The sequence below is a fragment of the Pinus tabuliformis genome, chromosome 7, assembly GCF_031772625.1.
Source record: "Pinus tabuliformis cultivar Carrire ecotype Pingquan chromosome 7, CPIR1, whole genome shotgun sequence".
NCBI lineage: Eukaryota > Viridiplantae > Streptophyta > Pinopsida > Pinales > Pinaceae > Pinus > Pinus tabuliformis.
In genome coordinates, this window is record NC_142293.1 from 737,554,954 (window position 1) to 737,572,476 (window position 17,523).

Here is a 17,523-nt window from a genome sequence, read left to right on the forward strand (position 1 = left end):
TTGAATATATCTTTCACATTTCTCATAGCCTCATACATTTGCATACTTGCTAAATCTTGAGATCAAGTTACTTTTTAGAAGTAGTCCCATTAACTTTAGTCTCCTAGAACTTGTTTTCAACAAGTTTCTTCTTATTAACCATCCTTAGGGACCATCCCCCTTAGCTTAACTAGGAGAGAGCTTTTACAAAGAAAGTTGGGATTAGGTGATAACCCATTCTTTGAGCTTTGCCACCAAGGTCACACCTTATGGGGTTGAGGATTTTCCCCACACTAACTCAGGTGTGTAAGTGAGGCGGCAAAATGGAGGAAATCTGATATATGAATGCATTTTGATATTTGGAGCTACTCGCTTTTCTTTGGAGCTAATGTCTTGGATCAATGGATGTAATTTCATGCATGTTATCTTGTAAGTGAGCATTTTGTTAGATAAATCTTTTCCTTATGTCTAATATATGGAATATATTGAATATAGGGTTTTCTATTGTACCCTAATTTGTTCAAATTCTATTGGATAGAACCTAGATATCATTATTCCATGCATTACTCATTAATAACATGTGAATGATAATCCTAAATGTGAACTTTGATTAGCTCTACCATAAAACTTCTTGATCCATTATATAGGTGATGGCTAGGGTTTTTAATGCTATGGCATCAATTATCCTTCCTCCTCAACAACTTTTAGCTATCTAATCAACTCATAGACTCCATCCTCCCAAGGAGTAAGGCACTAGCCTACATCGTTGGTGATCAAACTCACTTTTCATCCATAAATTTTATCTTTCTCTATTGACCTAATTCGACCCCTTCAAAACCAAACGTCCAAGCTAGGGCTTAGTGCAAATTTCTAGGAAAGGAATATTTTTGGGATTGGAGAGTCTAAATGCCAAGGGTATAGTTGGTTGCCTCAAAATCAACTCTCTTGGTAGGCATTCACTTCAATTTTATCAATAATCTTTCTTTCCCTAGTTGTTTTCCCTAAGTAAACCCTAGTTTGGTGTTGCTTCAACTTAGGGGCTTCTTTAACGGTTTGATGTACCTTCGTCTTGTTGATAATCATTGTTGAAAACCCCTTCTCCTTGCCTCAACCTTTGGCCATCCCAACACTCAACCTACTAATCAATCCCTAGGTCTTCTGCCTCATAAATTCGGCCTCTTGGAAAAGCAATTTGCCTTCATTTGGCGATCGGAACCTCGTGCTTAAGTTGAGCTTTTCCCTTAGAAATCTAGTGATCACCATATACCTTTGTACTTAGAATATCTATCGTAGGTGACCCCATACCAGGACTCCTCCCATTGGTGAAATTTCGTAAAGAACAGGGGGTTTTGGCTGTGGTGACAGTGGACTACTACCCCATTGTTGTCTCTTGGTCTAGTAATAGCCTTGTTGGGTACCCCTCTCCAAGGCCTGCTAGATTTTGCGGCAACAAAGACAATGTTTGTGAAAATTCCTACACTCGAACAAACCCATACTGCAACAAATTTGAATCTACTTCACCTACTTGATTTTTTAACATACATAATCAAGTTATTCTTCCGAATACTGAAGCAAATTACTTCTGCAGCCTACACTAATTAAATATTTGATCTCATGAAACTGAAAACAGAGCAAAGAACAAGATACATAGGACACACTTATTTTTGGACACAATAGTCCCCGGAAAAACCCAATGCGGGATAATCGATGCAACAATTCTGAGGGTTTATTATTATGCAGGAGAAATATCTGAATACAAATCTAGGATGCTCATCTAGCAATCCTTTAAAAATAAAAATACGGGTGGAAAATCTGAGTGAGTTTTACCTCACTACACCCAGCAAAATTCCGGCGAATCCGACACAAGACTAGCTAACCCTGACTATTTTTGTGTTGGCCCTGCATAGGCCCTACGTCAGCGTTTCAGGCTCTGCGTCACCTCTTCTACCCTCTGCATCACCTATCCTGGCAGTTCTGGCTTCTGCGTGACAAGCAACTTTTATGCCCTATGTTAGCCCTTCTAGCTCTACGTCAGGGCTGTGTGTGCCCAAACTGGCCCAGCGTCAGCGCTCCCGGCTACTCTGTTTCCTCTCTACAAACTCTGTCTACCTCTCTGTCAGTATTCTCAGGAAAGTCCTTCTCCCCGATTCTCACTACCCCTCTGCTGCTGAATGATCACTTAGTTCGAATTTCTCAGCTTCCCAGCCCTAGAAATCGAACTCTAGATCAATTCTCCCTATCTCTGTGTTTTCAAATGAACCCCAAGCCTCCATTTTATACTTTTCCTGTTGAGTCTTCAATGGCCGAGATTAGGTCTCTAATCAACGGCTAAGATTAAAACATGACTTGATCCGCCTTCTAAATCATTCTCACCCATATTTTGATAAATATCCATTAATATTTTAATTTTCCTAAGTTTAGACATAGGGACCACATTAAAAATATTAATTATTTTAATAAAATACAATCCATGTGGAATTTCACCAAACATTTTCTGGGTTCTTTAGAACTCATGTGCCTTAGCCTCTATTAGCCTCTCCACCAATTTTCAAGGCTAGAGCACTTCCGATACTACCAAAAACTAACACTCCCTCTTAGTGAGGAAAGTGCTCTAGCAACAATGTCCACCTACATGCCGCTCTATTTCTGAAGCACCTCCTTTCTGCACTGTTGCTGCCACCAACACTATGTTGTTGTTGCTACTGTACTACTGCGCATGACACTGCCACTGCCTCTGTTGCATCTGTACTGCAACTCCCTCTCAAACGCTGCATCTGTTATGCTGCTAGCACTGCCACTGCTAACACTGCATCTGTACTGTAACTCAGTTGCGGAGAGAAGCAATTCAAAAACATCCAAAATTAGTTGAACTTAACTATGTTCAGCATAATACAATGAATGTTGGAATCTAACTGCTGCTGGTTCTGACCCTTTGAATCTTCTACGTTGCTACTGACTTCTGCATTGTGCCAACTACACTGCTGCCAACCTTGCTCTGCGCTGATCAATCTTTAGTCCCAAGCCACTACATTTGTCCTCCAAACACTCCACTGCATCATCTGGCACTAAGTCCATCTTGCTACTGTTCAATCTTGGGCTCCCTTAGCAAAGGAATTGATCCAAGAGGTGGACTCCTCAAGGATCCTACCCACATGTAGTCCTCCCGACTACAGCTCAATATCGCCCTATCTCCCTCCTGGTGATGCATTGGCACTCATGGCATACTCATCCTAATCAATCTTTGTTGAAGCCGCCTTAGGATCATGTTTCCTCATCCTTGTCCTTTTTCTTCAAAGGACACTGGGATGCATAGTGGCCCAACTCACCACAACTGAAACATTTCACCTTCAAAATGTCCTTCTTTCACTTCGACTTCCGTTGTCCCTTCGATGCTAGAGTTGCGTTCTCCTCCACCTCCTTCGAATTTGTGCCACTCCCACTACTGCCACTAAGGTTGACCTTCACTAGGTCCCTCCTTAACTCCTTCTATTGAAGAGCTGCTGACATCTCCTCCCATGAAGGTAGTTTTTCTCTACCCAATATGCTTTGGACAAAAACTTGCCATTCATCCGAGACTCCATTCAGGGCTATCTTCACCATCACGGTTGGCTAAGGAGTGGACCCCACTGCAGCAAGCTGGTCTCTAGTGTCCTGAAGACGCTAAAGATAGAGGTTCACCCCTTCTCCTTTTTGCATCAAAGTCCACTGCAACCTCTTCTCCAAATACATCTTCTGTTGTTCAAAAGATCCTTCATACAAAGAAGACAAGGCTTCCCATATCTCGCAAGTTGTATCCTTGCCCTGCAAGTGTGAGACCACATGATCTCGAACTCCATCGAGAATGAGCCTCTTTGCCTTCCCCTATTCGGCCACATATTTCTTCTTTTGATCGTTGCCAGTAGGAACAACTACAATGCTATTGATGTAGGTCTCATGATCATGTTCCTCCAAAACAGCTAGGATTCTGGTCTTCCATATGACATAGCTAGAAGCACCTTCCAACCTATCTTGATCTCTGAGCCCATGCAATGCCATTTCACCCAACTATCCAACTGACTCCTCTAGTCACTGCTTAGCACTGCTCCGTTGCTCAGCAAGTGAGAAATTTGAACTTTCTGGCGGAAAGTTCTCTAAGGAGAAAATTCCCCTTCTATGTGTCTTCGTTCTTTTACAGCGGATTTCTGCCCCGGCAGAAATTGCGCCCTTGCGTTGAGGCTCTACGTCATTCCCCTTGCCTCTGCAAACTCACGAACTGGAAATCGTACCTCTCTGTCGTCTCACTCAGAGAGAGATTTCCGTGGATCTGTTTCCCGGCAAGGACTATGCAATCCCTTCAAGGGGATTCGAATTGCTGCCAACTGCAGCTTTCGGCCTCACTGCTCAACAATTGATTTGCTCTTCCTGTTTCAAAATCAACCCTCTCATACCCTGTGAAAATTCCTACACTCGAAGGAACCCCTACTGCAGCAAATCCAAATCTAGTTCACCTACTTAATTTTTTAACATACATTAATCAAGTTATTCTTCTGAATACTGAAGCAAATTACTTCTGCAGCCTACACTAATTAAATATTTGATCTCATGAAACAAAAAACAAAGCAAAGAACAAGATACATAGGACACACTTATTTTTGGACACAATAGTCCCCGGAAAAACCCAATGCGGGAAAACCAATGCAACAGTTCTAAGGGTTTATTATTATGTAGGAGAAATATCTAAATACAAATCTAGAATGCTCATCTAGCAATCCTTTACAAAGAAGAATATTAGCGGACAATCTCAGTGATTTTTACCTCACTACACCCGGCAGAATTCTGGCCGATCTGGCACAAGACTGGGTAACCCCAGCTATTTCTGCGTAGGCCCTGCGTTAGCCTTTCAGGCTCTGCGTCACCTCTTCTGCCCTCTGCGTCAGCTATCCCAACTGTTCCTGCAGTTCCAGCTTCTGTGTGACAGGCATCTTTTCTGCTCTGCGCTAGCCCTTCTGGCTCTGCGTCAGGGTTGCGTGGGCCCAGACTGGCCCAGCGTCAGCTCTCCCGGCTACTGCGCTGCCTCTCTACAAGCTCTCTCCGCCTCTCTGTTAGTATTCTCTGGAAAGTCCTCCTAGATTCTCACTGCCCCTCTGCTATTGAATGATCACTTAGTTCGAATTTCTCAGCTTCCTAGCCCCAGAAATCGAACTCTAGATCAATTCTCTCTCTCTCTCTCTCTCTCTCTCTCTCTCTCTCTCTCTCTCTCTCTCTGTTTTCAAATGAACCCCAAGCCTCCATTTTATACCTTTCTTGTCGAGTCTTCAACGGCCGAGATTAAGTTTCTAATCAACGACCAAGATTATAACATGACTTGATCCTCCTTCTAGATAATTTTCACCCATATTTTGATTAATACCCATTAATATTTTAATTTTCCTAAGTTTAGACTTAGGAACCACATTAAAAATATTAATTATTTTAATAAAATACAATCCGGGTGGAATTTCACCAAACGGTTTCTAGGTTCTTTAGAACTCATGTGCCTTAGCCTCTCCACCAACTTTCAAGGCTAGAGCAATTTCGATGCTACCAAAAACTAACACTCCCTCTTAGCGAGGAAAGTGCTCTAGCAACAATGTCCACTTGCATGTTGCTATGTTTTTGAAGCACCTCCTTTCTGCACTGTTGTTGCCACCAACATGTTGTTGCTGCTACTGTACTGTTGCCCATGACAATGCCACTGCCACTGCTGCATCTGTACTACAGCTTCTCTCAAACGTTGCATCTGTTATGCTGCTAGCACTGCCACTGCTAACACTGCATCTGTACTGCAACTTAGTTGCGGAGAGAAGCAATTCAAAAACATCCAAAATTAGTTGAACTTAACTATGTTCAGCATAATACAATGAATGTTGGAATCTCACTACTGTTGGTTCTGACCCTCTAAATCTTCTGCGTTGTCGCTGACTTCTACATTGTGCCAACTGCATTGCTGCCAACCTTGCTCTGCGCCGATCAATCTCTGGTCCCAAGCCACTACATCTGTCCTCCAAACACTCCACTGCATCATCTGACACTAAGTCCATCTTGCTACTGTTGAATCTTGGGCTCTTGTAGCAAAGGAATTGATCCAAGAGGTGGACTCCTCAACGATCCTGCCCACATGTAGTCCTCCCGACTACAACTCAATATCGCCCCATCTCCCTCCTGGAGATGCGTGGGCACTCATGGCATACTCATCCTCGTCAATTTTTGCTGAAGCTGCCTTAGGATCATGTTTCTCATCCTTGTCTCTTTTCTTCAAAGGACACTGGGACAATGTTCCACCAAGACTCCGGTGCGAGGAGACACAGAGGGGGGACGTGTGGGAGTACCCTCAAATTTTAGGGAAATTTCAGGGGTGCTGGGAAACGTCGAGGTATATAATTTAATAAATATATATATATATATATATATAGATATATATATATATATATATATATCATGTTCATATTCATTGTTCACTGTTCAATAATGAAAGCATAAAAATATTAAATAGACAATTGAATCATTGATCCATCCTCATCATTCATTTTGATACATACATCATTCATATGACATACTCAAGTCTCATTATTGAATTATTCATACATACCATGAGATTCGATAAAAATAAATAAAAATCAATAATGAAATATTCAAATACATTGATCCATATCATTCATCATTCAATGATTCATCATTCTACAATCTACATTGATTTAAAAATTAAATTCATCATTCATCATTCTAGAATCTAAATTGAAAGCAAAACATACTAGTATATTTTCAAAGTTTGAACACTAAATTTATATAACTCAAAGTTTCAAACTCAAAAATAGTTAAGAGTGAAGAGTCAAGTCATCAATATCTAGTGTCACAACTCAAAAGTTAAAACTGAAAAGTAAAAATGGATAATGAGCACTGAAAATAAAATGATAAATCAGCATCAAGGACTCAATCTCAATGATTGGTCCTCTACATCCATCTGTTGCATGAAGTTATCAGGACCATCAATGGGAATGTTTGTATCTGAGTCAGAGTCACTCTTTTGAGTAACCAACAAAACTCCAACCAAACCATGTCGTAGCTCATCTGGTCCATCCTCCTCAATTATCTGTGCACTATCCTTTGGATCCACATCCCATCGTGTTGTCGGTCCCTTCCAATACTCTGGTGTCTTCCTATGTGCAAGACGTAGATAACTGTGCACTGCAACTAGCTTCTCTGCTCTCTTAGAGGAAAGTCTATTCCTCTTGATAGAGTGGTTGAAGCTATATGTGGACCAATTCCTGTCTGCTGCAGAGGAACTAGTAATCTGATAAAATAAGTGATAGCAAGTTGTTGGATCTCTGCCGCATCATCCCCATGCATGGTCCACCAACCAATGGGGTCAGTCTGGCCTAAATCATTGCGATCTTCCCTTGCATCATGCTTGTTGAAGGGACCACTGAGACTTGCAAATTGCATCCACTATCTCCTAATTGTTCTCCCTTCTTCTGAACTATACATCTTTGTAATGGAAGCTCGAAATCCCTTTTTGACCTCTGGATCTTCAATGGGAAGAATTCTACCAGTCCTTTCCACATACCATTTTGGGTTCAGTGCATATGCTGCCATGTGCAAAGGTGTATTCATTCGATCCCACCTACGTTGTATAATGGGTCGAATTTGGGTCGTATAGAACTCTAAGGAAGGATCCTTCTCACGAATGGCCACCCTTACTTGATCCAACATACTATCAAAAGTCTCATATATTTCTCCAAGAGTAGAAGAATATGTGTCAGTGTAGCGAATGACCTCAACTACAAGACGTAAAAGTGACATCAAATAACCAAAATCTGTCCACCAATCGTTATCCAATATCTGAATCCTGATTTTTTTTCCTTCCTTTGTCTTGGATTCTGCCCATCTATTCCAATATGGAGTCACAACCATGGCCTGCAATGCTGACTGCACCTCCAACATCCTCTCTAATAAAAGAAAATAACTAGCATATCTGGTATCAGTAGGCTTGAGGAATTCCTTCCTCGCACGAGACCTGTACATGGCTAAAGATGTATGGTGATTGCAAATAAACATCTGCACATTTCTTGCAACTGTCACCAAGTTAGATAGCCACTCAATTTTGCCAATGTCTTTCAATGCCTTATTGAGCGCATGCACACAACAAGGAGTCCAGAAAATATGCCTGTATTTACTTTGAATCATTAATCCTGATGATCTACACACTGCTACTGCATCTGTCACAACATGTACAACATTTGTAGATCCAACTTCCTCTATAGCATCACAAAGAAGCTCAAATTGGAACGCTGCATCTTTGCGCTTTCCAGAACAATCAATAGCTCTAAGAAAGAAAGGCCCCTCTCGGCAAGTAACTATGATGTTGATAAGTGGATGTTTGGAAATGTCTGTCCACCCATCCATAACGATAGAACAACCTTCCCTCACCCATGTCTGCCTCAGATTTTCCTTTTGCACATTAATATTGGCCACTTGCCTTTCTAATATCACTGTCCTCAACTTATGTTCACCTGGGGGCACATATGAGGGTCCTGCTGCTGCAATTGCCTTGACCATCTCCTTGTAGTAAGGAGAACGACTAACATGGAAAGTAATGCCATTGGCAAAAAGAAATTTTCCAATGGCATCATCTATATCATTATGGTTCAACTTACCATACATCCCTATAAGAGTTAGTCCCACTACACAAGAACGAGAACCCTTAGTCCCAACAAGGGATGATGGAGGCATATCTTTCATTTGTTTTAATTTTCTTTTGGAGCTTGTGGCTTCATCAATATTTTGGTGAGCTTGGACCATGACATTTTTACTTGAGAAGTTGCCCTTTGCATCCTCAAGAGCTCTGATTTTTGCAATAAGGTTAATTTTGTACATATATGAACCCCTTTGCCACCTACACCCAAAACATGCATCTTGATCCGACTATAACTCCCAACCCAAGAATGACCACAAACATTGCATTTCCAATGGCGTGTCCCACCTATTTGTTTTCCTTATTTTGGTTGAGTTGAAGACTCAGCGATTTTGGTAACATATAACAAAAGAGATTTGCTTGGATTAAATGTCCCTTTTGCATATTCTGCCAATGACTTTGATGGGGTTGCAGTTGCACTGGGAGAAACACTAGCTGCACTGCTGCCATGGGTTTCATTCATTGTTGATGGGATTTCAGATCCAAGAGGACTTTCTGTTTGAAGATCATAATCACTATCACTGTCAGTGTCACTGTGGCTGCTCATGCTGTTGTAATCAGCCATTTTACACTTGCAGCTTGCTGTGTTTTAATTTATTTTGCAATTTTTTTTTGTTTTTCTGCCCTGTAGGAAGGGTTTAAAAAAAAAATCTCATCATGTAAATTAAAATTTACAATGCAAATCTACTAGAATTAAATTTAAATTATTAAAATTTAAAAACTGAAACATTAGTATACACAAAAAAATTAAATTACAGTGAACAGTTCACTGTGTTTTCATTAAATTTAAAAATTATTAAAAATTTAAAAATTTAAAACATTAAGATTAAACATTACAAAATAGAATTAAAAAAGAAATTTATAAAAAAAAATTACAGCATTGTTCGTTGTTCACTGTTATAGCAAAAAAAAAATTAAAAACTACAACGTCGTTCGCTGTTCAAGCTTCAGTGTTTAGCAAAAAAAATATTTTTTTAAAAACAAGCAATGTTCATTGTTTACCTAGAGGTCGATGGCGCAGGCACAGGTCAACGACAAAATGAAAATTTCACTGAGCAGGTCGACGAACCACAATGTCACAGCACAGGGGTCGACGGCAATGGCAATGTAGCACAATGCACACGCTAGAAGTCGACGGCACGCAAGTCGACGATAGTGGGCAAAGGAGCAACGTGCAGGCCGACGGAAGTGGGCTCGAGTTGTAGGCTGGAGTAGAGGCTGGACTCTGGAGCAAATGGCGTCCACACTCGACAGAGCGGTCTCGGGAGCAATAGGAGGATGGCTGGGCAGTGGCTCAACTCAGCGTATTCAGCAAGTTCCGTTGAAATGAAAATGAGTGTTCCATTTAAGTTTTAACTTTCATTTTATTCAACCTAGGTTTTAGATTTTTAGTTATTTAATATTTTTTTGTTCTATATAGTTTTAATTTTAATTTTTTTTAATTGTTTTGATTTTTTATTTTTTTATTTTTTATTTTTAATTTGGGTCTTATTCGACAAATTTAAAGGGGGATGCCCAGAAGCACCTTTTTTGAAGGGGGGCGCCCAAACACACCCTTTTTGGGGAGTCTAAACTCCCACACTAAAGGGGGACGCCCAGATGCACCCTTTTTGGGGAGTCTAGACTCCCACACTAGGAAGCGCACCCCCTTGCATCTCCCCGAGACACCCCAAAAAGGGTGCGTGGGGAAACAGACCCCCAAGCGCCCCCCCGTCACGGGTGCGAGGGCTGCGAGGGGTGCGTGCACCCGACCCTAGGGGACGCGTCGCCGTGGAACACTGCATTAGGATGCATAGTGGCCCAACTCACCACAACTGAAACATTTCACCTTCGAAATTTCCTCCTTTCGCTTCGACTTTTGTTGTCCCTTCAATGCCAGAGTTGCGTTCTCCTCCTCCTCCATCTTTGTGCCACTCCCACTATTGTTACTGAGGTTGACCTTTACTAGGTCCCTCCTTAACTCCTCCTATTGAAGAGTCGCCAACATCTCCTCCCATGAAGGTAGTTTTTCTTTGCCTAATATGCTTTGTACGAAAACTTGCCATTCATCCGAGACTCCATTCAGGGCTATCCTCACCATCGCGGTTGGCTGAGGAGTGGACCCCACTGCAGCGAGTTGGTCTCTAGTATCCTGAATACGTTGAATATAGAGGTTCACCCCTTCTCCTTTTTGCATCAAGGTCCACTGCAACTTCTGCTCCAAATACATCTTCTATTGTTTGAAAGAGCCTTCATACAAAGAAGAGGAGGCTTCCCACATCTCTCGGGTTGTATCCTTGCCCTACAAGTGTGAGACCACATGATCTCAAACTCCATCGAGAATGAGCCTCTTTGCCTTCCCCTGTTCAACCTTGTATTTCTTCTTTTGATCGTTGTCAGCAGGAACAACTACAACGCTATTGACGTAGGTCTCGAAATCATGTTCCTCCAGAACAACTAAGATTCTGATCTCCCATATGACATAGCTAGAAGCACCTTCCAACCTGTCCTAATCTGAGCCCATGTGATACCATTTCACCCAACTATCCAACTGACTCCTCTAGTCACTATTTAGCACTGCTCAGCTGCTCAATAAGTGAGAAATTCGAACTTTTTGGCGGAAAGTTCTATGAGGTCAAAATTCCCCTTTTACATGTCTTTGTTCTTTTCCAGTAGATTTCTGCCCCGACAGAAACTGTGCCCTTCAAGCATTGCGCTGAGGCTCTATGTCATTCCCTCTGCCTCTGCAAACTCATGAACTGGAAATCGTACCTCTCTATCGTCTCACTTAAAGAAAGATTTCCTCAGATATGTTTCCCGGCAAGGACTGTGCAATCCCTTCAAGGGGATTTGAATTGCTACCAAGTGCATCTTTCGGCCTCACTACTCAGCACTTGATCTGCTCTTTCTATTTCAAAATCAACCCTCTGATACCATGTGAAAATTCCTACACTCGAAGGAACCCCTACTGCAGCAAATCTGAATCTAGTTCACCTACTTGATTTTTTAACATACATTAATCAAGTTATTCTTCTGAATACTGAAGCAAATTACTTCTGCAACCTACACTAATTAAATATTTGATCTCATGAAACAGAAACCAAAGAAAAGAACACGATACATAGGACACTTATTTTTTGACAAAATAGTCCCTGGAAAAACCCACTGTGGGAAAACTGGTGCAGCAATTCTAAGGGTTTATTATTTTGTAGGAGAAATATCTGAATACAAATCTAAGATGTTCATCTAGCAATCGTTTACAGAGAAAAATATTGGCGGAAAATTTGAGTGATTTTTACCTCACTCCGGCACAAGACTGGCTAACCCCGACTATTTCTGCGTTGGCCCTGTGTCAGCTTTTCAGGCTTTGCATCACCTCTTCTGTCCTCTACGTCAGCTATCCCGACTGCTCCTGAAGTTCCCGACAGTTCCGGCTTTTGCGTGACAGGCAACTTTTCTGCTCTACGTTGGCCCTTCTGGCTCTATGTCAGGGCTGCGTGGGCCCAGACTGGCCCAGCGTCAGCTCTCCCGCCTACTGCGCTGCCTCTCTACAAGCTCTCTCCGCCTCTCTGTCAGTATTCTCCGGAAAGTCCTTCTCTCGGATTCTCACTACCCCTCTACTGCTGAATGATCACTTAGTTCGAATTTCTCAGCTTCCTAGCCCCAGAAATCGAACTCTAGATCAATTCTCTCTCTCTCTCTGTGTTTTTAAATGAACCCCAAGCCTCCATTTTATACTTTTCTTGTTGAGTCTTCAACGGCCAAGATTAAGTCTCTAATCAACGGCTAAGATTAAAACATGACTTGATCCGCCTTCTAGATCATTCTCTCCCTAAGTCACCTGACACGGGGATTCGGGACACGTAGGATTCGAGATTCGTGGTGTCGGATTCGGACACGCTGACCCCCCGGAACAGGACACGTTATATATTATTTTATTAAAAAAAAATATATATATATATATATATTTAAAAAATATACATATATATTAAAAATTAGATATTATCATATTTCTTACACAAATTTTAATTAATGATACAAATTTATTGATTTCAAACATAGATCTTCATCTATAGCTATTAGCATGCATAGTGCATACAAAATTCAAATAAATGTCAGTGGTACTGGTCACATAAATGATAAATCTATTAAAAATTTAAATCATGATTCATAATTCATAACTGAAAGACAACTTACAACTACAAGATAGTAAGATAAACACACTGACAACTGTAGTTTTCTCATTAAGTCATCAAATCAAAATGTGTTACATAGGTAGTGTTGGTGCAATGCCAATGGCAAATAGAAATAGAAAATATAAAACAACTACAAGTATACAAGCCTCAAGGCATCAATCAGCATCAGAATCAGCATCACTGTCCCCATCATCATGGTCCCCACTACTCTCCTCTACATCCTCCTACTCCGCTGTATCCATAGTCGCCTTTGCATCTGCTGATATGGAGGTTGACCCCTCTAAGTCATCAAATCTAACAGGCTCTAGCACTGGATCATTGAGATCCATGTTGGCCAATGCCAACTCAACAGTGGTGTCCAGACCCATATCATCAGGAACAGTGTTACTTGGGAGCGGGAGCGAAAGCGGGGAGCGGGAGCGAAAACGGGAGCGGGAGCGACATATTCAGAAGCTCTTGGTTTGGTGCTCTTGATTAAATACGAGTTCCATACTCTAATACATGACAAAATTCAATGGAAACATTGCAATCCCCCAATCCTAAAATCCTGAAAAACTGATAAGTCTGCTGGATTTTGAATGAAATCTAAAATTCTACTTTCTCCATATGAAATCCAATGAGGTCGGAACCACTCTCAAACATCCTGAGTCATTTCATGGTAATGTTAAAAATTTAAGTAAAAGGATGAAAATGAAGATTAAGGAGAATGTCACTTTTACTTTAAGAATTTAACATTACCATGAATAGCATATCAATACTAGGGCCTAGACTTGATCATGAAGCTGCCAAAATGCTTTACTCTTTGCTCCAACAGCACAAATCACTTGCCAAATGACAATTTTAATGAGCAAACACGCCCTTTTCATTCCTGCGCTGAGCTTAGCGAGTCTTGGAAACCGGATACGTGTCCTAAAATCACGACACGTTTTTGAAAATCGCGACACGCCCTCGAACACGACGTGTCCTGTGATTTGGACACGAATCCGGACCGAATCATGTCGGATTCGCCGGATTCGGGATTCGCAGGGGGTTTAGGACGAATCCGGTGACTTAGTTCTCACCCATATTTTGATTAATACCCATTAATATTTTAATTTTCTTACATTTAAACTTAAGAACCACCCTAAGAATATTAATTATTTTAATAAAATACAATCTGAGTGGAATTTCACCAAACGGTTTCTGGGTTATTTAGAAATCATGTGTCTTAGCCTCTCCACCAATTTTCAAGGCTAGAGCACTTCCGATGCTACCAAAAACTAACAATGTCTTGGCTCAAGTAAAATGGCATCAATCCCAATGCAATGTTATTCCACTTTTATTCTGATATTATATACATATTATAATCCATGATTATCCTAGCAATCAAAGTTTCCCTTAATAAAAAAGAGTTGACATCATATTGAGAAAAACAAAAAATAAGTATATTGCATTGCACTAGCTTAGTTTGTCAAATACTGCTCTACTTAATGGGAATCTAAGAGTTGCATTTCCATCAAAATGTTTTTCTCTGCCTAGAGGATGGATTCTATCGAACATAAATTGCCTATACAACAGAATTGAGATATAGTACTAAGGAAGCCTGACTGTTAATGGAGCAAGTACCTAAGTTAGTAGTCCTATAATCTCATAGAAAGCAAATCCAAACAAATAGTATTATGTTTATGCATATCAAAATATTAGAGGAAAAAAATGTCTATGATTTAATTCAGCAAAAAGAAATTCCACGGAACAATACAGAAATTAGCACACAAGGAGAAAATCTCATGACAAGGTGTATAATTTATGCCACTATGACAATAAAAATGATGCAACATCTCAATTGACCGATGGTATGTTCATGCACTCTATAATTTATAAATTAAGGAAAAAACTCAATAAAAGGCTATGTCATAAGTAAGAAACAAAAGAGGAAAATGGATACTACCACTGGCCGAATTTTTTTGTCAAGACTGTATGTTAAAAATTTTGGAAATTTAGCAAGAACTGCACCAACAGCTTCATCATAAACTCCAATTGCACGCAAAAAACGAACCTACAGAAAAGACAGGATGACCAAGGTTAGTTATGAAATTCTACCTTTGCTTTTCATTCATATCTAATTGTATACAAACGTCCACCACAGCATAGGAACATGTGGAGATAGACACATATAAAGAAATTTTGCTCAAACACTTCTGCACTTCTTCCTGAACACTTGCGCACATTTACATTCAGCAGAGCTGACATGAATTTCACCTTAAGAATTGTAGCCTGAAATCTCTTTATTCGGGAATCAAAATGATGCAAATATTGACGACTATGAGATGGATGAGGACTAGCAATTGGCAATTTAAGAAGTCTAATATGAACAGCTAGACTTGGTAGAACTTAAAACCAATACCTTCGGAGCAATATTATTTCTCAGATTAAGCAAGAAAATAGAAGGTTCTTTTATAAGTAATCTCTTCATGCCAGAGCGCTGAACTCCAAGATAGAATAGGTATTTCACAAGAGGCTTCCATTCCTCCTCAACATTACAAGCAAGAAGTCGTGGCCTCGATGATATCAATCTTCCTAGATCTCTATTGTCAATCCCAAATTCTTTCAAGTATTTCACCTGAAAGAGAAGAAAAGAAAATTGCTTCACTCAGAGTCAAGTTGCTGAAACTATTTTAATTTTACAAAAAATGGGAAAGAACTAATTTGTAACGTTTATTAAGATCATTCCTTGGAAGGATGTAAATTCAAATAATTTCTAAAATATTAAAAATAAAAAATCAAGGAATGAGAATAAATCAATTTCAATACTACATAAAAATCTAAGTATGCAAAATGCATTCAAATTAGTCATTCATTTGGCAAGTTTTCCTAAGTTTGGTGAAAGAACAAGTAAAACAACCATTCATTCACTTACAGTAGTTGCTGAAACTATTCTAATTCTACAAAAAATCATAAAGAGCTACTTCAAAGCATTTATAAAGATCAATGTTGCACAACTCGATCTCGTATAAGACTCATCATGCTATTGACTCGTCAACTCGTATAAGACTCGGGAATGATCCGTATAAGATTCATCAAAATACAAGAAACATTAAATATGGTAAATTTTAAGCACAAAAAAGAAACTAATGACAATTCCAATCCTTATAAGTTATAAAATCCACAATATATGCAATAATTCATAACATCATCTCATATCTATAAACATACAACATAACATATTCAATTTTTGTAAGCAAAACATTTAGATACTGAATAAGAAAAGGACTCATGATTCCATAATTAAAATAAAAAATGTCAGCAAGTTCAAAATTCAAATACATGTCATAAATGATAAATGATTGTCTCATACCAATCTTTCCAGCATTTAGGATCACTGGCCATCTAAAAACCAGCAAACAAATCAATGTGAAAAGTGCCCAAAATGCTTTTGGAACACTCAAAATTGTTAGTATACAAAACCCAAAAAACACCAAGTGAAATGATAGAATGAAAGATATCAATTTCTACACTATGCAACTAAGGAAAAGCCAAGGTAACTTAACTTTTTCATAGCTGATTTTATTGCTGTTAGGACAACAGCTAATTTAACCTTCAAATACTAGATTTAGCAATGAAAATCTTCAAAATCAAACCACGAGATATTGAACAGAATTTTATGTGCAAGAAAAGAAGGAAATATCTTGGAGAAATCTTCGAAGGATTGGAGGTGAAACTTGGTGCAAGGTGGGAATGAGCTTCTTTTGTATTTGAAGATGGGTACTCCAACCGAGGAGGATCCCAAGTCTTCAAATTTTGAGGCACTTGCTATTCCTTAAGATCTTTGCCAAGAAAATTATTAGTAGATAGGTGCCCCCTACACATGAAACCTTGAAAATAAGTCAGCCAACCGAGATAAACATATAATTTAGGATTTCTAAGTATAAGAAAAAGAAATAGACTAATCAAATAACCAAATTTGAAGAGTCTATTCTTACTGGGTGACAACACCCCTTCAAAGGCCTATTACAACAATAATACAGCATTTTTTTCTGTTAAAATTGGCAACTAGGGCCAAACTCCATGTGGATCACCTTATTTATGGCTTCTGATATTTTTCCTAGATTCCTCTCATCGAGAGGTGTAGGATTGATCTAAAGATCATCCGATTCCGATAAGTATTTATGGAGATATGAATTTATTTTGATTATGGACAAATTGTCAAGGTCAGCCAGCAAACTTATGTAGGCTCAGAAGCCCAACAGTCATGTCTATTCAACCTCAACGTTTGCATATAAATACAAGGAGCATTCTCCTCATTTGGACAATTCAATTCACTCATCTTCTCTCTCTCCTACGCATAAAAGGAGCCTCTCTCTCTCTCTCACGTGTGGCTGAAAGGAAGATGTCCTAGGGCAAAGAAGATGTAGAAAGAAGGATGCTAGGGCAGTAGGTCATCTCTTTGACCAGCGTTGACCAAGCGTTGACCTCCAAGAAGTGCGGATTGGGTGTGGTTGCCTCTCCTAGGCAGGCCGCAATTTTTGGCATGAAAATCAAGGTGATCTGACCTCTGGTTTGACGGTATTGACTGCCCTAGTTTAGGGCTGCAGGTGACTTCAGAAATCTGCAAATTGACTGAACTTTTGGGGCTGTTCAAGGGCTATTTCTTCAGGCTGTTCGAGGACAAGTTGACTAGAA

General features: G+C 39.8%; 1 protein-coding gene across 1 annotated transcript in view; it reads right to left on the bottom strand.

Annotated features, from left to right (window-relative positions):
- Positions 1-17,523, bottom strand: part of LOC149249636 (transcription termination factor MTERF2, chloroplastic-like) — a 257,192-nt gene that overhangs the window by 91,199 nt on the left and 148,470 nt on the right. Inside the window, exons 3-4 of the mRNA XM_089458742.1 lie at positions 15,248-15,463; positions 14,792-14,899 (exon numbers count right to left, since the gene is read on the bottom strand). Coding sequence (XP_089314868.1) covers positions 14,792-14,899; positions 15,248-15,463 — 324 coding nt within the window. The remainder of the gene's footprint in view (positions 1-14,791; positions 14,900-15,247; positions 15,464-17,523) is intronic.